This window comes from Chiroxiphia lanceolata, chromosome 1 (assembly GCF_009829145.1).
Source record: "Chiroxiphia lanceolata isolate bChiLan1 chromosome 1, bChiLan1.pri, whole genome shotgun sequence".
In the NCBI taxonomy this organism is placed as follows: domain Eukaryota; kingdom Metazoa; phylum Chordata; class Aves; order Passeriformes; family Pipridae; genus Chiroxiphia; species Chiroxiphia lanceolata.
In genome coordinates this window covers 14,141,073-14,162,797 of record NC_045637.1, presented here as the reverse complement: position 1 = coordinate 14,162,797, position 21,725 = coordinate 14,141,073, and the positions used below count along the sequence as shown (strand labels likewise).

Sequence of the window (21,725 nt, the reverse complement as noted above, 5' to 3'; positions counted from 1 at the left end):
CAAAGCCATCCTGGTGGAGTTGGCTGTACAGGCACATGTCATCAACTGGAGGCCATCTGGAATCCAGAAACCAGACCTCTCTGTGTTTTAATGTCCCCACACGAACTTAATTGCTTAGCTGAGCAGTGACAGCAGTTACCTGTATTAAAAAAAATAAAAATTACAAAGAAACAAACAAAGCCTGTTAGTGGCTGCAGCATCTGCCAAGGAAGTAAAAACGTGAAGTCCTAGGCTCTAACGGAATATGAGCCTACAGCTTCCATACCGCTGGCAAGCACTAAGGCACCAGCCTCAGCAGGATTTTCGGCGCAGAAGCATCCACCCGCCCTTCTCTTAAATGGGGCCACTAAATTGCCAGGTCACAGAGAAAGCAGATGAGGTCACCTGTCAGCATAGCTCAGGACCTAGGGCCCTCAGGATGGAACCAACACCCCAGATCCTGCTGCTAAGGTCTACTTCTGTTTTACATTAGGCAGTCACTGGATAAAAACAGAAAAACAAGGAAGAGGGTAATTACGCTGAATTCTAAAGCCAAAAACTTCACTTTTACACAATGCAGAATTGCAACCATAAAACCTGGTTCTGGATCTGTACGAAGACCTCTCAGAATGCTTAGTACATTGTGACATTACCTCAGCTTAGCTCCACTGGCACATTCTGGAACTAAACTTTAGAAATGTGGTTAAAATATTTTGAGAAAACGAGACTGCCCACTGAATTTCTTTGCTATTGACAGATCAGCAAAGAAGATGAAAGTTCATCAGTGAAGTTCAGCCTGCCTTAAGGTTTCTAAGAAACACAGTGCTTTGACAATAATTTTGTCAAGTATTCTATGAAAAAAGATACTAAGATGTACCAAAAGAAAGGAAGTGCTTGAAATGAAACCATTTTGCTCACAGACGCCATCTTTTCAACTTTGAAAAGCCCTTTTAAGTATCTTTGAGGCTTGTTTTTTTAACTGCTAATATTAAGTCATAAATCATTAATATTTGATATTTTTTTTACCTGAAGAGTCCTGCTATTTTCTTTAATCTCCAAAATTATTACATTTTAAATGACACCTATTGCAAAAGAACTTTTACCTAATTGCGAATGGGGTTCTACTTCAACTTTGTGTTCTTTTATTCATTCCTTAGCTTTTCACTTTTATAAGCATGGTAGATACTTGTCTTACTTAGATATGTCTGAAAATACACATGTATAGACACGTGTATAAACACATGTGTATAGACACATGTATCTATATATATGCTGGAAGGTAAAGAAATGTTCTTATGCACCTTTTATATATTTCCTGGAATTTTGATAACATTCAACACTTACCAACACTATATGTATGTAAATAAGCAGCAGCAAAAAAACACTCCACAACTGAAATAGTTAAAAAATCATAAAATCATTTTGCCAATAAAGTTACTTGTACCTGGTGTGGATGGTCTCTCCAGCATATTCAAATGATGGTAAATAAAGGCTTGACTGTCATGAACTGTGTCCATATCAATTTCTTCCTCCTCTTGAGAGTTTGAGAACTAAGATACCAGGAAAAAAAACAAGCAGATGCTAATAACTCATAAAAACATCACTAAATAGAACTTAAAATATTTAATTTTTGAGGTAAACTGGGGGTGAGAGGGAAAGGAAGTGATATCTACCACTGCAAAGGAATAATAATTCAATAAAATTAAAAAGGGTCAGTTACTTTTCTTCTTTCTAATTTACTGTGAAGCTGTGTGAACAAGAGCATTATCTGTCAACTTTAGTTCTTGCCAGCCAATAAGGAATCTGATAGGAAATGATTTTGCCAAAGTAAGCATAACAGCTGCTGTACACATATACACAGCATGTCTTTTGTTTGAACAGAGCTTCAAGGGAAGTCAGCAGATGCCACTGCTGTTATTCTGAACACCCTACAATATTGTGCAAGTTGAATTTCCATTTCTTACTCTGATTTTGAGTTTGACTTTACTGTCTTCATTCTTCTCTAGTATTTGCCCTGGCTCCAATGGAGACCCGAGTGGCATATCAGCCTTCCTCTTCACCCCCTGCTGATGACCAGAAATGCTGGATGCTGTTTCCTTAATAAGATGATCATCCTCCTGAAGCAGCATTAAAAGACCAAAATTAGAAGGTAGCAAGATCCATGTTTCAGAGAAAGAGACCTGATAGCAGAAAAATCTTCTGAGTAAAGTGGGTGATTTGAACAAAGTTTTCCCTGTAGTACTGGCAAAAAGTATTTTCTAAAACCCTGTATGGATTTGTGCCAACCACTTCTACAAACTAGTTTCTCTTTACTTCTATCCCTGCTCCCTCTGCATATCTAGCATTGGCATCTTTTCTGTCGCTTCTCACAATCATGGTACTGTTGGTTGCAACAACATTTGCTGCCTCTGAATAGCCTTTCTATAAATCTCTGCCTCGTGGACTCTACTTATGCCAAATCTCAGTTGAAAAACTATGACAGCCTCTGATCTACACATGGGATTTAGCTACATCTTCTTCTACTTAGTTCTAAAAGCTAACTCTTACTTTATTGAGTACAAATCATAATGTGTACTTATAGCTTGGTTGGTTCTTTTAAATTTACAATAATTATTAAAAAGAATTAAAGTATTTTGTAATTACTGTTTAGATTATAAAAAATATCAAGGTCAAAAAATATAAAAATAGGAGAGTCTACTAAGTTATACATATAATCATGAAAACAGGAGACAGGTATTCCAACAAGTCCAATACACAAAATATTGAAGGGAAAATAAAGTATCCACAGAAGTAAACATAATTAAAAGCTCACTACAACCTAGATAAAAGGCATATATATCACAGACTCTCAAGAGCATATGCTCCTCCACCTCTTTCTCTATCCTACAAAGGGCACTCTAGTCCCACAAACTCTTGCCCTGAACAATTCAAATTCTATTTCATGAAGTGGGTAACTTTTACCATCCTCAGCAAATTCAGTGTCACAAGTCTATCAGTACTTATTTTAACATGTTTATGCTCTCAGATTACGTCTGCTTTAAAAAATCCAGTTAATCTGATGAATTCCATCACCTGTTTATTCTTTTTTTCCCCCTCAAATACATATTCCCTTTTTTAATTCCCTATTATTTAGGCCATTACACTGCTATGGTGAAACACTTTTGGATGAACTTTGTCTGAGAGGCAGTTTTTGTTTGTGATTTTTGTTTTTACAAGGAAAATCAGTTCCCTGAATTTTGGGGGAGTAACAGTGAAAACAGTAACCTTAAAGTAAGGGGTAGGAGAACGGAGATGAGGCACAGGAGAAGATACGATGGGTGAAGTGTAAATTGAGGCTTATACTGGAGCTATATGTTTACACTAGTCCAAGCCAGTACCACTGCTAAAAGAAGCAGCCTCTTCCTCATACAGTTCTGTCCTGGGGTGCCACAAGCATTTTTAAACTGCTTGATGAACCAGACCAGGAACCTGAAATATCTGTTCATAAACAGGTACTGCTCAACAAGATCCTCCCCTGATCCAGCTCACTATGCAGCAACAACTACTATGGTAGCACAAAGGAGAGAACAGTATAGAAAAAGAAGAGTTAAGAGGAAATCCTTTGATAGTCTGGCTCCAAAAAAAGTCTGCGTGGTCACTGAACTGCAACCTAAAAATCTGCCAACAAAATGCCTCCTGCTATTTAATTCTAATGATTATGTACAGCAAATTAGGACTTACTCCATGCTCTGTAAATATGCAGGAGTGCTCTAATGATATCTGACTCTACCAGCATTTTCTCCCCCTGCTGGAAAGGGCCTGCGGGGTGCTGTTAATTAGTACTCTCAGTATACTTTTCAATAAAAACTATTTAGACATTAACTATGGGACTGATAAACCATCAGTAAACCACCCCATTCAAAAGGGTGGAAAGAGTTCCAAACCTGCTAATCACATGTTCACATTCTCTTTCAGGATCTATCCCTGAACAGTTTCAATCAAATGCACTTCTTGAAACTGTTAAGAAAAATCACTCATTATTTCCATGTCTGTTGATTTTTTCCCCTCATAATTAAATATGTCCAACAAAAATACTCCATCCTGCAGCAGTGGCAGTTATTCTTAAGGAAAGAATGAACTTAATAGCTTATAAAAATCTATTCTGCAACTGCACAATGTATTATGTGTTAGGACAAGACTCCAGATCCAGAAAGATATCAAGCTGAATGTATGCCATTTTTCAGAAGTTGTTACAAATCCTTCAGAGCACAGTACTAAACAGTCAGATTCAAAGGCGTTCAATGTATTAAAGTTCCAACTTTCACATCTCTTAAAGTTGTTTAAAAACAGGTGTATCTACGTATTTTAAGATGTAACAAATTTACTGATAAAAGGTTTTGTTTTGGAAAATTGCATAACTTGCCTATAACAAATATTCCTGGTCTAATAAAAAAGGTTTTCATTACAGCATCAAACATTTCTGTGAAGCACTTCATGTCTCATAAGCAATATACAAAAAGTAAAGTTTTGTAAAGAATAGAAATGATGAAACTAGAAAAAAAAACAAGTAAAAGCTTACATATGCTATACAAAAAATTTAAAAAATGTCAAAAAGCTGGTATATGCCAGCTTTTCAAGTGGACAGAATAAAGAGCAATAAGATAAAAAGGCAGTTTAAGTAAAGCATGAGAGGCTTGAACACAGTACAAAATCAAATCAGCAACCAAAGCAAGGACTTGTAGGCAGCTGAATGGGAAGTATATGCAGGTGGTTTGTGCTTACGGTGTTCTGAAATCCTACTGACTGTCCGTGATTGTTAGTACTATTCACAGGTTCCTGATTATTTGCAACTGATTCAGGGATAATCGTTGGATTAAGTACAGCCTTCTTTTCTTTCAGATTAAGAACAAGTCCAAGCTCTGGTAACGGTAAACAAGAAGGTCTGCTGAGGCCAAAAAGTGTGAAATAGAGGTCCACAGCACCACATCGTAATCTCCAGTCATGTGAAGTTCCTAAAATCCAAAAGAGATTGTTGTTAACACAGAGATACAATCTTCTGCTTTCCCACAGATAAAACAGTTTAAGCGATCTGGGGCTACCAAAGTATGACATTTTCTGTGCTTAAGTTACACTTCCTTCATTATTCCTGCTTCTTCTTGGCTCTAACTCACCTGCCACATCCTGTTCAAAAGGAAAGCTCTAAGTTGCTTGGGTTGTAAGTTAGACATGTTTAGTTGAACAAGACTGGGAAAGTGCTTTAATAACATAATGAAAAATAAAAGAAAAATAACCACACCCATATACTTTTATTTTTCAAGTTGTGCCTCAAGTTTTTCTATTGGACAATTAAATAGAACATTTCATAACCAAACTGGCTTCCCATATCAATGGATTTGGTTGCATTTGCCCATGTATTCCATGAAATATAGTAGAAACCGTAAGCATGGCCAAGATCTACACCCTCTGGAAACTGCACTGATAGAGAAATGTAGAAGCACGTTTTTTGATATCACTACTAAATCAAATACTTCACTGGATACCCAGTATTTTAATTTGTATTTATACTGGAGACGTGTTCTTACTGCACAAAGCAATGCTTTGGGTTTTTTTATCATTTTTCACTGCAAACTGTGTACTGCTTTTATATCATCATACACAAACAATCAAAGCACGTTTGGCACCAATCACAACAGAAAGACATGTAACATCTGGTGCAATGCTGCAAATACAGCGATTCTGGTGTTAACTCAGCCCAGCTCTTGAGTGACTGCAAGTTTATTGAACATATTGTTCCCCAGGAGGAATTGAGCTATATCTGGTAAACAAGACACAGATGTGTAACTGCCATGTTAATGTGGCTGTGTAAGACTTAGCACAAAATAAAATTATAAGATCTATCCCTGTAAATAGTAGTTTTATGAGGCTAAATAGTGTTTTGAGTAATCTTAGCTTACCCTTACCAGTTACAAATTACCAGTTACACTCAGTTACAAATGAGATCAGTATGAATATTAATCTGGACATTTATAACATTAAAATACTCCCAGAGAATGACACATAATATTTTAACAACAAATAATTTGCTCAGTTTCTTCACTACATTTAAAATGACTTGAAGAATTCCCATTCAGCATCTCTTTCCTTCTCCAGTGGAACAGTTAAACTTAAATGCAATTGGTCGCTGAATTTCTTTGCAATCTTTGGAACTTGTGAGCATTACCAATTTCATGCAGATTAACACAGAAAAAAAGAAAAGATTACATATATCAACCAGAGTCTGCTTTCTATTGCATGTGCTTATGTTAAATAAAAGCAACTCAGGATTCTAGCTTTAAACCTGGCTACTAACTTGTCACACATTAACAAGCTTTTTTTTTTCAAGGCACCCTGGAATGCTTCAGTTATCCCTAACAGAAAATAAATTGAAACGTTACGTCATCTTGAGGTATAGAAATTGAAGTGCTTAAAGCCCCAGGAATCATAAAAAGAAAGTATACCCTATTTGTTACTTGCAAAAAGAGGTAATGGTTGTAACACTGCACACACTCTTCTCTCACGAAAAAGCAAAAACAAACTTTCTGATGGGAACATCAAAATTGTTTATTTTCTGTGCCTGACACTTGGCAAATCCTATGAAACTGAACTGCTAGTAATCTCCCCACTTCAAACACTGGAGCGTAGCTGTAAACTTTTAAACACTACGAATAATGACACACAGAAAACAGGACCTAAAAGAGCTACATAAATGTTTATATGTAACCTACGTAGTAATGTGCCATTTGTTAAAGGGCAGTTTGTGAGGACTGGATAGAACTGCTTCAGTAACAAAAAACAGGTCAACGGTAAAGATGCAAGCCCTTCTCTCATTAGGATATTTCCTAATCATACAAGGCAAATCGAGTCTTAGTTTATAATGCACCTCTAAAAATCTCATTTAAATTATCTATACCGATGATATCCTCTCATGTTCTCTGAGTGTTTAGTAAACGGGGACAAAGAGAGACCATCTAATCTAAAGCAAACTATAGAGAAAAAGGTAACACAGACATCATTATTTCAGGAAACATTTGCTTTGAACATCTGGTTAAAAGAATCATTCTGTGCAAAAGTACATCCAAGCACACCACATCAGTAGACAAAAGAATGAAAAACAAGGTTTAGTACCCTGTGTCAACGAGAATGTTCTGGAAGTACATACGTGATATTCAACCTCTGAGACTAAATTTTCACTTTCTAACTATTGAAACTAAGAGAGCTCTTGGCATATTCCGAAGCATGTCTTTAACACTTATTTCAAAAGACCTTACAATAAAAACCCAACACAACAAAACAACCAAAAAACCCCAACCTGAATTCATCAGCTTCCAAAGCTGATCTACCAAAGCTTCATTACATAAAGGGGACTCCATGTTCTTGGTGAAAGGTGGATTCTTAGTCAGCATATCCAAAATCTTATGCCTGAAAGAAATAGAAAAAACCAATTTTTATTAAAGCCAAAAGAAATACACTACGAATACCAAGTCTGTTCAGTTTGAAATATTCTTGCAAACTTATTCAACTACAGGATTTCTTCCAAATTTTTAATCAATGTTTTATGCATTCAGCTCTTCCTTCTGTCCACAATATGCACTGACATAGACTTACTATCAGCAATATAACTTTAAAAAATAAGGTGCAAAGCAGCAGGATGTTATTAGACACAACTGTTAACAGTTTTAGAATACATTATGCTCTTCTGTTTAGTAACGATCTTTTTTTGCACACTGACTTGGTAATTACAAAGAATAAGCAACACTGGCAAATAAACTCCTTACATACTGACACCAAAGAACTGTAAATACTTATGACTGATGCAAAAAGGCAGGACCAAAACCAGGGAGTAGCACATTTTCCTGGAAAGAAACACTGCCACCTCTCAAGTTACACCGGTGTATAAAGATTCTTCACTTACCATGTTTGCTTACAATATTTACACACTGTGCTGAAAGTAGATACATTTTTCTCCACTTTCTTTCTTCAAAATTTGGCCTTGAAAACATTTAACAAATAATTCTTTGTTCCATTACTTATTATTTTAATGATTTTTCTCTGCATAGCCAGCTTTCCCCCTGCTGTCTTACACATTTGGAACAAGAAGACCCTTGCAGATACTTTTTTTTTCTTTTTCTTTTAGAAGAGGCTAACATATTGCACTCAATTGAAAATTTAAACTCTTCTTTAAAAAGATACAAATTAAATTCAATCTCCTTCCTAGACCGAAGCTAAACCTCCTCTAGTGAGTCTAACTGTATTTACTTTCATTAACAAGAACGACAGAAATAAAACAGAGAACAATCTTGCAGCTATGATCTTTATAAGAAATCACCTACAGAGACATAAAGAAAGTAATATTATTTATCTTTGAAACTCAGTATTTTAATGGTGGTCATAAGAAGAAAGTGTTGGGGAAAAACAATTATTATGAACCTTGGCATTCACAGGTTTATAACAAACATGGTAAAATATCCAATCACTTGTGTGAAAACAAAGTTGAAACGTGCAATACCAGAAATTATATCATATTTTCACATGATCCTTTCACCCCATCTACAGTCTAACAATTGCTTTACACCCCTTGCTGTCCAAATATTCTGCGCACTATGTCTCAACCTCTGTCCTTTCTATATATCATGAAGTCTTTTTTGCCATATGCAACACCAGATTTATACACTTTATCTATGATGATGAAATAACATCTAAGTTCAGACTTCTGCCTTCAGGGTAGTACATAAAAGACAAAAATAATATAATGCAGAGTAAGAACAGAGTATACTAATTTTTGAGATACGAACTCTTGAAACATCAAAACACATTTCAATTAATGTAGAACACCAAGAAGGAAAAACAGTTTTGTGAAGAGTTTTAAGCAGTTAAGCATCTGATCTATTCTACTGATTCCAGGCCAAGAATTTATTTAGTAGTTTCAGCATTAGTAAAAATACTGGCTGTTTATTAACTCACTAACCTTATGTAGGGTACAGGATCATTCTGAACCATAGTAAGCAGCCACTGTAATTCTTCATAGCTCCTATCAACTGCAAAGCAAAATAAAATAAAATGCCTATAAATATATATAAACTAGAAGGATTTTGATCAAGACAATCACGAGTTCCTGAGTTAGCACACAAACAGCTCGAACCATTGCAACAAAAGAAGAATTTAATTTATTATAGTGCAAATTCAAAGTAAAAAGGGGTTTACACTGAAATAGAAACATTTATGAAATTCCTACATGCCTTAATTGTTCAACAACAACCAAGTTGACTATTTGCGTAAGCACTGACTGGGAAGATCAGAGTAAAGGATCACCTTGACATTATGTGTTTCCTAAAATGAACACATTCAAATATCCTTTGAACAAACAGAAGTATAATTTTTTTCTGTAGGGAATAGGGAATATACAATTCTCATACACAGAAATCTGTGCAAGATTATTTTTTTTAAACAGGATAGAAAGATGTATACTACAGGGCTTATACAGAACTACAATCATACTCTCCTCACTAGCCTTCATTAGTTTTTTAAATCAGTATACCTTGCAACTAAAATGGATTTTGAAACCTATCAGCAGATGCTTCTAGAAAATTGCTGCTTGACACCACTGGAAACAAAGTCAGCCTGTTAGTTTAAAATGTAAGTTACATTACAAAATTCCTTTGATTATCAGAGTAACATTGCAAAATAGGAAACAATGTAGGATATCATCATCACTGATCACACAAAAAATGAAAGAATTTTCATATCTTTTTCTCAGGTGCATAACTATAAGATTTTTACAACAGTATTCTCTTCTCATTTCTTTAAAACAATGAAAAGAGTGCATTACTGTATAGACAGGTCCAAAAACATTTCTGTTGCTTTCCATTTAGTGGTCCTAACAATGTATTTCTTTCTTCCCCTAGTCTACTGTATTTTTAGTTCTAAATACCTCAGTTCAACTTTCCACTCTGATTTCAGTCAGTTTTCAGTCAACGATTTTTAAATGTAACTTCTTTAGTCCAATCAGTTCTAATACCTATTATTCTCTTGTTATTTCACTAGGGTAAGTAACACAAGAAGCATTTATGTATAACATAAGAATCAGCACTGTCCTATTACAAGTTTTAAAAATACTTTGGACAACTAGAACATAACATCTTTTCCTGGGCTGGGAGAAGGCAACTCCATTGTAATATTGCTTAGAAGCTGGCTAAAGAGTCTTGTGCAAGCCATTTGCAAGTCAGCATTGTTCTTCCTGCAATCCAACCAAAACAAAACTGATGGGGCACCAATAAGCCCTGTTTAGAGGCAGGAAGTATTAGCTCAGATCATGCACCCTTTAGAGCATGGCTACACAGTTCTGGATGGTACCAGGGCAAATTCGTAGCCATACAGACCAGAACTACAACCTCAGATTTGCCTTTAAACATCAGAGAAATCTCTGAAAAGCTATGTCTAGAAGGCATTTTAGGGGATTAATCCCTTAAAAAAGCAGCTCCAGGCACAGCTGCTTTTCCTGGCTTGGGACAGAAGGCAGCTAGAACACTGCATGCAAAAGCTGTTTTGCATGTAACAAAAACAATATTGTATTACTACGCAGCAAAGAATTGCAACATGGCAGACACTAGGTCAGAATCATTAGCAAATTGCAATTACTTTGATAACATAAGGGATTTTAGAATGTTTTTTTGATTAGAAAATGAGAAGTCTGGGAGATGAATCCTTTAGGCTTACACTACTGGATAACAAAACCAAGAAACACCATACTTCTGTGATTAGAGAATAAAATTTCTTCTTCTGTATTTTAAACTTGTTTCCACTTGAAATAAAGTCAGTCTTCCCTGCTATTTGCCTTACAATGTAAACTAAGGCTGCTAGGCTTCCAAAGCTTTGCTACTAATGCATTTAACCTGCTCTTCAAATTTATACAGGAACTATGAAACGATATGGAGAGCAATGACAAATTAAACCTGACCTTGGGCAGAAAAAATCTTATTAGGCTGGAGAGCCATACACCAGCCTGGTTTGGAAGAGACCTCAAAAGACCATCTGCTCAAACCTTTCATGGGAAAGGGAGCCTAGATGAGATTATCTAGCACTCTGACCATCTGCATCTTGAAAACCTCCAGTGACTGGGACTCCACCACATCCCAGGGGAGGTTGTGCCCCTGACTGATTGTTGTCACTGTAAAAAGTTTTTTCTTATATCAAGATGAAACCCCTCTTGGTGCAACTTGTACTTGCTAATCCTTCTCCTTTCCACGTGGAGGAGAGAGAGACACTCCATCCACTTTGTAGCTGCCCTTTAAGTACTGGAGTATTGTAATGAAGTCCCCCTGAGCCTTCTCCAGGAAGAAAAGACCTAACTCCTTCAGTCTTCCTTCACAGAGCAGGTTCTCCAGCCCTCTGATCCACCTTCATGGCCCTTCTATGGACAGTCCCCAGCCTGTACACATCTTACTTGTATTGTGGGGGACACAACTATACACACTACTCAAGTACACAGTGAGCATTAGAGTGGGATGTTCACATCTCTGTCTCTGCTAGTACTGCCCCTGCAGATGCAGCCCAGGATCTGCTTTGCTGCAGCAGCACACTGCTGACTCGTGGTCAGCTTGTTGTCCACCAGGACCCCTAGGTGCCTTTCAGCAATGCTGCTCCCCAGGCACAAATATCCTGGCCTCTTCTGGGCTTTTTGTTATGTTGTCCCAGGTGCAGGACCTCGCACTTGTTAGCTTCATACAGTTCCTGCTCACTCTCTCTTCCAGCCTATCCATGTCTCTCTGTAAGATGTCTCTCCCTTCTGACATGTCCTCTTCACCACCCACTTTGGTGTCATCAACAAACTCGGTGAAGCTGCTTTGAATGTTGCTGTCCACATAATTTCTGAAGATGTTCCCTGAGGCACTTGTGACAGGCTGCCAGCCTCAGTAAAAACCACTGATCACCATCCTCTGAGTGTGGTCCATGACCTGATTTCCTCCCCATTGCACTGACCACCCATCCTGTCTGTAGCTTGACAGTCTGTCTAGAAGAAGACTGTGGGAAAAGAAAGATGTGTAGGTTTTCATACTTCTCTTCTGGTAGACATAGAAACAAGGGATTGCTTTCTGAAATAAAAATCCTCTTGACATTTTTTTTTTCAATTACAAGAGATGGTGTATCAGTTCTCAGTTACAGCAGAACATCTCTGAGATGCTAAACTTTAACATTCATGAGATTTGATAATGGATATTTATTTAGAATAGTTTGTTGTTATCTCTTTTAAATATGCAATTGCTTTGTTCTATACAAATAACTGCTATTAGTCATATAACTCTCAGAAGCTAATTTTAAAAAGTTAATAAACCCTGTTCACTTCAAGCCAGTTTAGATCAACTGTCCAAGCCCTTATATGCTGCCTCAAGCGTTTTACAAAGTTACCATGTCTCAAAAAACCCTCACTATTAACAGCAAAGAAAACAACTTATTCAGTTCCATGGAGAAATGATTTCTTTTTAAGTAACTTAAAAAAGGCAGTGCTATTCCTATACTGAGAGTTCCATCCAGAAAATACAGACACTCCTTTTTATGGAAATAACAAAATTTGTCATCTTCCTTTACAAGAACTGTTAAAAGCAAGCTTTGGCACAAGCAACAGGCATTTGATAACTGCTGGTTTGCATTCAGTATGAACTGGAAACCAGGTAGCCTGGAACAATGAGAATCACATCTCTTGGCAATAGATGGCCAATCATTTCTCCCTCCAAAGCCAGGTTTAGGGCTCTGCAACACAAGCAGTGCTAATTTCTCTATGGCTACTGTGTTCAGTGCTGGAAGGCTGTATTTGAGAAATGACAGTGATGACCAGCTAGATAGCAGGCTGTGTTGTAAATTGTAGTGACTTCATAGCACATAGATATCTGCATCTGCTATCTCTGCATCAGAGAAAAGGCTGTTGGCAAGGGGCAAGGCAGTTAGGTACAGAAGTATTCTAGTCTATCACTTTCAGCTCCCACAGTGAGCTAGTTCAGCTCAATCACTGATTTCTTTAAGTAATCTTTCTACTACTTTTTACCATTCAAGTTTTAGCTTTCTGTAGAATATTTCAAACATCTTACCCTATTATCTTGCTTATACACCACCCCACTTGATCAGCTGTATTACTGTGTAGCACACTTCTTATCCAAGACAGTTATTAAATATAAACACGATCCAAAAAAGGTCAAGAATTTAATGAGAAAACATTATTTCTATCAGTTTGTCTTTCCAAAGGGTGGGATGAATTAGTGAGGAGACTACTCTAAAGGAAGAGAGCTGATGAGTAAGCTTTTCATTCTCCAGTAATCTTTCCACTAACACTATATGAAGCGAAGAATAAAGCAAGCAGTCTAACAGAGAGAGAGATGCATAGCACCAGCACAGTTCTGAATTTTAGCTGTGTATCACTCACAGGGTCATCAAATGGTGTATGTGCAGTGGGTAATGGATACAGAATGCCTGGTAGCCACTAGGCATTGGATCGGTCTTGTAATCTGTCTCGATTACAAGACAGAGCCTGAGAGAGATGCTCAGTGCACAACCTCCCTTGAAGTTATCAGATTTTCTGTACAACAGCCTGGTTTCAGTCTCTAAGCGTACTCCTGAATTCCACCAGATGTGTTCACTCAAGGATTCCAATTGCCTTAAAACCATTGCCTATCTAATTTGAGAAGTCTTTGGATAGAATGACAGGAGTAATGTCAAAGTAATAGAGTCCTTAAATGAAAGAAGAAAACAATTATTCATGCAACAAGCAAAGGCAACTCTCCATTACCCAGAAAACAAAATAAAACCATGAAATCTGACACAGAATAATTAGAAATCTAAATTCACCAGTCTGCTCTCAGAGGAAGAATTGAAGGATTTGCCCACTTTGACAGGGATAAATCTTCAAACATAAGAAGTGTTACAAATCTGCTGAACAGAGAAAGACTAACCCAAACAAATGAAAAGGACAATATAATACTAAATTAACTTTATGAAATGCAAATAATTGAAGCTGTAATTTTTAACTGCCTCTAAAAAATCTGTCAGGAATGGGTTTCAACTTCAAAGAGCATTTAAGAAACTACCCAGGGTTTTGTTTCATGGACCTGCAGCAGTCAACCAAGATAAAGGCAATATTAAAATAATGTAAACATCTCACAAACATAAGCTATGTATAAGGAATGGCAAAGCAGAATCAGCCAGAAAATCACTATAATAATCTAAGTTTCTAAAATTTATAACTGTAAGATGCATGCAAAAAGCAAAATAACGATATTAGCAAGAAGGTAAAGCAAAACCAAGAACTTTGACTAGCCATTATGGCTGAAATCAATTGAATCAAAGTCACTGAAAACGAAGTTTTAAGAAGAAATTACCAAATCCTCTTACCACGACTCATTGTGCCATCCACTCATTATTTCAAAACTTAGGTATCTGATTCAATTTGCAAAAACACTGAGAAACAATGCTCAGCACATCTTCATAAAACTTGTATTTGCTAGGACAAAGCATTAACAGAAATCTCAGCTTTTTATCGATATACCTGTCATCACACAAGGTCTTCTGGTGGACACCATTTAGACCTGATTTTAATGAGGTAACCATTACATTTGTTCGAGAATTGTTACAAAGTGTCAAAATACTTGGAAGAAAGCACCTTTTGTGTAATCAACAACAGCCTCCAATGCTGCTATTCGGACATCGACGAAGTGCCCATATTCTGCATACGACTTGAAGAGAGCAGGGTCGCTTGGGACATGACCATTCTTCTGAAGCACTCGGATAGCTTTTAAACAGCTAGACATGGTAGAAAGAGAAAATTTACGTCAGGTTTATGGAATACCAGCCCAGAAAAAAAAATCTACTTTCTCAAAATCAAGTACTGCAATTTTTCTAGAATTATGTTACCTTGTTAACATGTTACAACTACTTTCACAGCATTAACACACTTTGCAAAACTTTCATAAATGCTCTTCTTAAAGAGGCCTAGGCATGATCAGCTTATGACTGCTATTAAAAGGCCACACTGACAGAAAAGAATGTTGAAAAGTAAAGCAATCGAGACTAACTTGCACTATCAGCTTTTGAAAATTGGAAGGAATTTGACATTTAAAATTAAGACATACAAGCTAAAATCTCAAAAGCTAACTACAGACGGGTATATAAAACACAAGAAAAGTAGCATCATTAAACCATACCTGACTGTAATGGTATGCCTATAACTGGGAAGAAGCTTCTCCATATTTAGGAAACGAGTAATTTCCTCAAGAATAAGTCGTACATCAGGATTTAAGTTATCCAATGTTCGAACTTCATTGTTCACACTGACTGCAGGAGTCACAGAGTTGGCTAGGGCATCAATGAGCTCAGCACGGTAGTAGTTGTCTGAAAACTAGATAAAAACAACACTTAACACGTGCAAATATAACAATATATATTCTTTCAAACCTAAGAAATGCTTAAGCCCTGTTCTAGAACAAAATCTTAAAACCCATGTGAGAAACTGCACAAGAAAGCAAAACAGGAATGAATTAGTTCTGAAAATGGATTTGAGAGTGATTGAGCAAGCAGACATACTAGCAATCATTATTCTTCACACCAAAATAAAAGTATATTAATGTTAATACATTGTTTTATAAAAATGGAAAGAACAGGAATTGAAAATCTTCCATATAGGGAAAATAGAAGCCATTATTTCAAATGTGAGCATCTAAACCTACCTGTCTATTTCTGTATTTAGTACAAAGGTTAATAGGTGCTTAGCACCTCAGAAAATCATAGTTTACCCAACCAGCAAATTCGTAAGATTCTGAAGTGAACTAATGAGCTCACTGTTGCTTAGCTGGGAAAATCTTGCTTCTTCATTCGCCCCTCTTACGTGGGCTCATAGTTTGACCCTTTCCATTATCCTGGCTTTTGCATCTGTTGGTTGTGTTAGTAAGCAGCAAAAACTGTAAAAATAAAATTTATAAAAAGCAGAAAGAAGTACTGTATTTGAATATTAGTTACTTTATTCTAAACAAATGCAACATCAGTACAGCCCAATCACTCCTTTAATGCTGGAGAGACGTTAGCGCAACTCACCACTTTCTGTGACTACCGATGCTTGCGTCACCGTGTCTAACTCTACCTTTCCACCCTCCATCATCCTCTTATTTCAGTAATAAGCAACAAATGTTTTGTTACAGTATGTGTTTCTACACACAAGAAAAAGTGAGGCTTAGGACACATCAGATTGGTTCCACTCAAATTTGGATATGTCATTGGGAAGATTATGCTAGGCTCCTAATAGTTGTCCAATTCCACTAGCTAGGGAGATGGAATTTTTTATCATCTCAGGATATGAAAGGTCATATAATCATCCTTCAGAAGTGGTCTGTGAGAAGGAACTTTGGATGATAACAATTCAAACTCAGATGCTTCAGTTTAGTGATGGAACAGGTTTCACCTGTTATTTAACTAGATGAAGACAATCCAGTTCTGTGAGCTAGAGCTGACATTCAGAACCCAGAATCCCACAGTCTTGTACATTGTTAAAAAAAGATTATTTCCTTTCCTTGCTCTTTCAAATACTCCTCTCAAGGTGAAAAAAAAACATCAACAAATTAGTGCTATGTGTTAGCCTCATGCACCCATGTTTTCTCGAAACACATGGGTCTTTTGAACGAAAGAGAGTAAAGCAAGAAAAGTATGTGTGCAAATGGAGACAGGCAGGTCCTTAGAAAGTCAACAAGCACAAAAGAGTTTTGAGACATCCAAAAAATGCCTTCATAGAAATATCAGCTAGAGAACATTCTGTAACATTTACTGTTTAGTTTAGCATATCACCTTTCCATCAACTCTCCTAACCACATATTTACAGTTGTGGCATAAAACATCATGCAGTGCATTAACTAAGACTTTTTTCAACACCAGCAAAATAAAGTAATAGATTAAAACAAACACATTCTTTACCTTATTCTTCCTGTTATCGTTATACTTGATCAAATCCAAAATAAACATTAAAACCTCCTTAGGGCAGAGATTGTGAACATCCCTCAGAAGGGCCATGGCAACAGGCATAGTCTGTGTAATGAAATTAATACTAGCATCATTCTTACATTAGTGAAATGATAGTTACACCCTGAAAAAAGTACATCCTGAAAATCAGCAATTAACAAATTTACAAGAGCAAATCTCTGAAAAGTTGTACTTAAATAACTTCTGAAAGACTTACCACATGCTATCTAATTTTCAGATCAAATAAACTATGTAGTTATCGCTCAATAATTAGTCACAAAAAGAAAAATGCATATCCAAGAACAGACTCTCAAGTCAAGACACTATTAAAAAGGTAATGAAACCAATGAAAGACAGAAAATGATGATGTTAAAAATTGTTAAAGTTTTTTTAATTGTTTTTTTTTGCTAAGATGGAACAAACAGAAGCCATATGAAAAAGAATTAGTTACTTTGGATTTTTATGAAGGGGTAAAGCAGGATTGTGCTATCCAGGTTCCTGTAACTGTCAACTGTAGGAACATTTTCCTATTTTGACAATTCTTTTAAAACATTCATTGAGAAAAATAAATTTTACCTTTTGCAGAAAGTAGCTTTGAAAGTTCATGAAGTTGTTGGTCTTCACAATGTTTGGACAAGTCTTACAACAAAACATTCGGGTAAAGAGTGACTTCATGGCTGGTGGTCCTGTCCACGTACTTACCATGGAATTTGCAATCTGAATAAGCAGGGGGGAAGGGAAATCATATTAACATGACCACTGCAAGTTTAGTTTGGCTGTAGAAAAATACACATTTCCCATAATCAAAAAGGGTAATTGCCAAGAACATTCTCTCCTTTAAATAGATACTTATTTTCATCATTGTATTATCTTATATTAGCTAAGTTTTCACTGTCAGTCCCAATATATCCTCTCTACATTAAAGGTAAATTTTATGAAAATCGTTCCACTTGGAAGATGTCTGCAACTAATTATCTTTCCATGACAAACTTCTGTTCTTAATTATTTTCTCTTTCATATATTTTAGATGAAAATCCTGTGTTCGCTAAGCCAAGTTTTCTGACTCTACGGAAGCCAGGGATGGAAGAGTATTTTGCAATACCATCTTCCCCAATTTACCCTGCCAGTAACCTCAGCCTAGACTATAAAATAGGCCTCAGCCACCCTAAGAATAAAAGACCACCCCTAAAGTGAAAGGCAAGGCAGTTCCCTCTAACTTTAATTGTAATTTACTAATAAAGACTGTGCATTGAGAACAATTTATTGCTATAGTCTGCTTTGGTACCACAAAGATAAAACTGCTTTTTGTGCCTTCCCAGCATCCTGAGTTTCATACGTTTGCTGTATGGAGCACTGAAAGCCTGCAGACAAGAACACCTGTGCCTGCTGATGGTTAATGTGCTTGATGTGTGTGCACACAAACAAATGGGACCGATGCACCCTACAATGTGGCAGGAATTTCCATTGTTACAGACCCACCAAAAGCTAACGAAAAATCTGTTCTCACACAGAAATAAATGAATTTAATCATTTTCTTCTAAATTATTTAGCTTGTTTCAACTGCTATTACATACACAGTAAGTGAAAGAAAAGCAAGAGGAATACGGGCACCAATCTGTTTCACCATTGCTCTTGTGTAAAATGGGTGCTTTATTACTGAAAATCATTTTCCCACTAAGTCGGGCTTCAAAGGAAAGTCAGAGAGGGAAAATACTGCAGTCACACTCGATGTTCCATTTGCAATAACTGAAGTGTTCAAATTAAAGACGCAGGTATAGCTTTTCCTGTGAGCTTCAACTACTCTTTCTGCAGAGGAAGCTTAATCCTAGACTGCTTAGAAACCATGACGAAGAACTTAAAACTGCAAACAGGAAATTTATGTAGCAGTGTCAGATAAAATCCAATCCCTAAAATATCTAAGTTTACTGTGCTTACAAGATATTCACAATTCCATTAATATCAGGGTGTATATTTTAAAACATTAACTTAAGCATTTCATTTTGCAAAAACTGCAGATGAACAACTGTATTTTCAAGTTAAATCAATAATACATAAATCATCATCTTTTCAGTATTTTTTGGTTTTATCATGTGTTCTGACTCATTTGAATTTCTCTTTATTGACAGACTCCAATTTTTCTACTTATTCTACTGATCTGTCACACACTGAATTAAATATATCTGCACATTCTCTGAACAATAATGCAAGTAGCCCGCCTTCCTGTCTTGCATTATTTCTACTTGAAAAGGCAGCAGGTACACTCCATTTCTGCATCATTCAATTCAGTACAGCATAAAAAAGTGCACTAAAATGTAACTGTCATGCACAGCTATGAATCTCCTCAAAGTTTGGGAGGGAAAAGTTTGTGACGGTAGTGTTCCTTTTTAAAACTTTATTGCATACCCCCAATACTGAAACGGATTCAAACTGGAAAATCAGCCTGCATACTCCTAGGAATTAATATTGTGACATTATTTTCTCCTTTCTCTGTATGTGTTATGTTTGTTGTGAAGGACTCTGCACAGTGTGTGTGTGTGTGTGTGTGCGCGCGCGCACGTACACACATATCTCTTCATTTCTTTATGGATGAGGATTTAATGTGTCTCCTGGATACTCTGTGGCTGAGAGACTGAAGTGCTGTTTTAATATGATGTATATTGAGAAAGTGTAGTAAATTCAGTTTGATAATTGCATTGTCACAAATCATTTCTCTGTATCAAGAGGAATACACCAAGAACATTTGACAACAGTAACTGCAATCCAGCTAGAAACTGCAAATCAACAAAAAAGAACCCTCCCACCAAATAAACATGAGAGACTTGTTTTTTTTCAATAAAGAATACAAATCCTGAATATTTAAAAGCTGAGAAAATAAACACAGTTAATGACAACAGGAAGCTATTCCTGCTAACGCCCTGATGTTGGAACCAGTAACAGAATCTATTACACTTTTCCTCCTAGGTAACTTACATAAACATATGTACAACTCTGTTCTGCCATGTTCCTTCACCTTGATTCAGTGTCACAGCCATACTTTCTGCTTGCCTTATAATCCTCTTTTCTGTAAGTCAACTACCTTATCCATAGACCTAAGATTTTCCATACAATTACAACTGAATAAAACCAGTAATGATTATCTGCAGCCCAATTGCCTAAGAATTCAAAGTAAAGACAGAAAAAACTATTGCATTTAAATGTTTTAACAACTGTTTTTTAATATATATCTGTAGGATATACACTCTTAGATATTTCAAGTGAATTTATTATGAAAAGCACATATTTTAAGTCAGATACTGGCAGCACCAATACCAGCACAAAGACTGGCAGTTTTACATCAGTGCTTCATAATATTAAAATACTCTGTCAAAAACACTTCTTGGATTTTGATTTTTAAAATATGGCCTAAGGATTTATTTCTATACAGGTACTGAATTATTCCCAACAGGTATACAGCAGAAAGATGCCAATAACCTGAACTCTACAAATTGTCGATAAATATGTCTTCACATCCATAAAAGTATGTCACCAACATGACTTTTCAGAAACTCTTGTTCTTCTGTTTTTCCATCCAGTCGTTTTATGGGGCTTTCTAATTTTCATTCTTAATGTTAATTTTGTGTCTAACAAAAAAAGATCTTCCCTTTTCAAGGCAATTATTTGGCTTTTAATATTTAATTGTAGCCCAATTTGATGCTTGTTCTGTGACCCTATTCAATCTGAAATGATATAGAGCAGCAATGTGAATTCATATTAGCAAAGATGAATTTCAGCACTTCAGAGTTCTCAACAAACTGGCCAAGGAACTTCCCTGTAAAATAATAAAAATATACTTTGGTTCTGAAAAAAAATGAAACAAAAGTCTTTTATTTCTGCCACTTAATGAAATCTGGAAAAATCCCTTGTGGTTTTCATGTCTGACATCTCAATTTTGACAATTATGAAAGCCTTATGTAGTCTCCATTTACAGACTAAAATAATACAGCTTTCCTTTCAAATCAGTCATGTTAAAAATACTTGGCAAATACATTTAAGAGGCTAAATATCAAGCCATTTTAAGAACTGTGATGGGTTTTGACCCTTTTTCAAACATTTGCAAAATCTAGTGGATTTCTTCCCTTACTTCCACCCAGACAACCTCACCTTTGCAAGGCAGAAGCAGGCCATCATTCTCACCCGGTAGAAACACTGTTCCTGTTCTAGGATATCAGTCAGTGCAAGACGTGATGCTGGAGTAGGGAACTTTTCCAATGCCAGAATGGCTTCTTCTTGTGCAACCACATCTCTCTCATATCGAAGCTGATACTGCCACATGAAATCAGACTGTTCAAATTCTACCTTCCTCAGTACTGACATATCGGGGTCTATTCTTATCCAGAGCAAAGGGGAATCAGCACTAAGACAGACATGAAAAGCATTAATAGCTTACAAAATTTCAAGACTGTACAAATTCCAAAGATGTTCTAACTTGCTATGAGTTATTTGTAAAGTATTTAGATTCAAAGAACCATAAAAAAATCTAGGTTAGAGGGGACTTTTGAAAGTCTCCTAGTCCAATCTCCTGCTTCTAGGATGGCAATTCTATAGCCTCCCAGGACAATCTGTCCAAACCTATAATACATCAAAGTGAACACGGTGTTTTAGTATTTTTAACCTACAGATCTGTGTTTATGGTAAACTACTGTATAATCTCAGTTTATTTAATTCTACTTTCTCAGATGCTATAAGTGAGAAGCACTTTATCA

General features: G+C 36.3%; 1 protein-coding gene across 3 annotated transcripts in view; it reads right to left on the bottom strand.

The window, feature by feature from the left end:
• TAF2 (TATA-box binding protein associated factor 2) overlaps positions 1–21,725 on the bottom strand; it is a 67,850-nt gene that overhangs the window by 11,638 nt on the left and 34,487 nt on the right. For 2 of the 3 annotated variants that reach the window (XM_032685504.1, XM_032685524.1), the window contains 10 exons: positions 21,124–21,376; positions 17,560–17,700; positions 16,939–17,049; positions 15,183–15,376; positions 14,642–14,781; positions 8,963–9,032; positions 7,307–7,416; positions 4,741–4,970; positions 1,944–2,096; positions 1,424–1,529 (listed from right to left, as the gene is read on the bottom strand). In XM_032685504.1, the coding sequence (XP_032541395.1) occupies positions 1,424–1,529; positions 1,944–2,096; positions 4,741–4,970; positions 7,307–7,416; positions 8,963–9,032; positions 14,642–14,781; positions 15,183–15,376; positions 16,939–17,049; positions 17,560–17,700; positions 21,124–21,376 (1,508 nt within the window). The remainder of the gene's footprint in view (positions 1–1,423; positions 1,530–1,943; positions 2,097–4,740; positions 4,971–7,306; positions 7,417–8,962; positions 9,033–14,641; positions 14,782–15,182; positions 15,377–16,938; positions 17,050–17,559; positions 17,701–21,123; positions 21,377–21,725) is intronic. The other variant, XM_032685513.1, reaches the window with a different exon arrangement.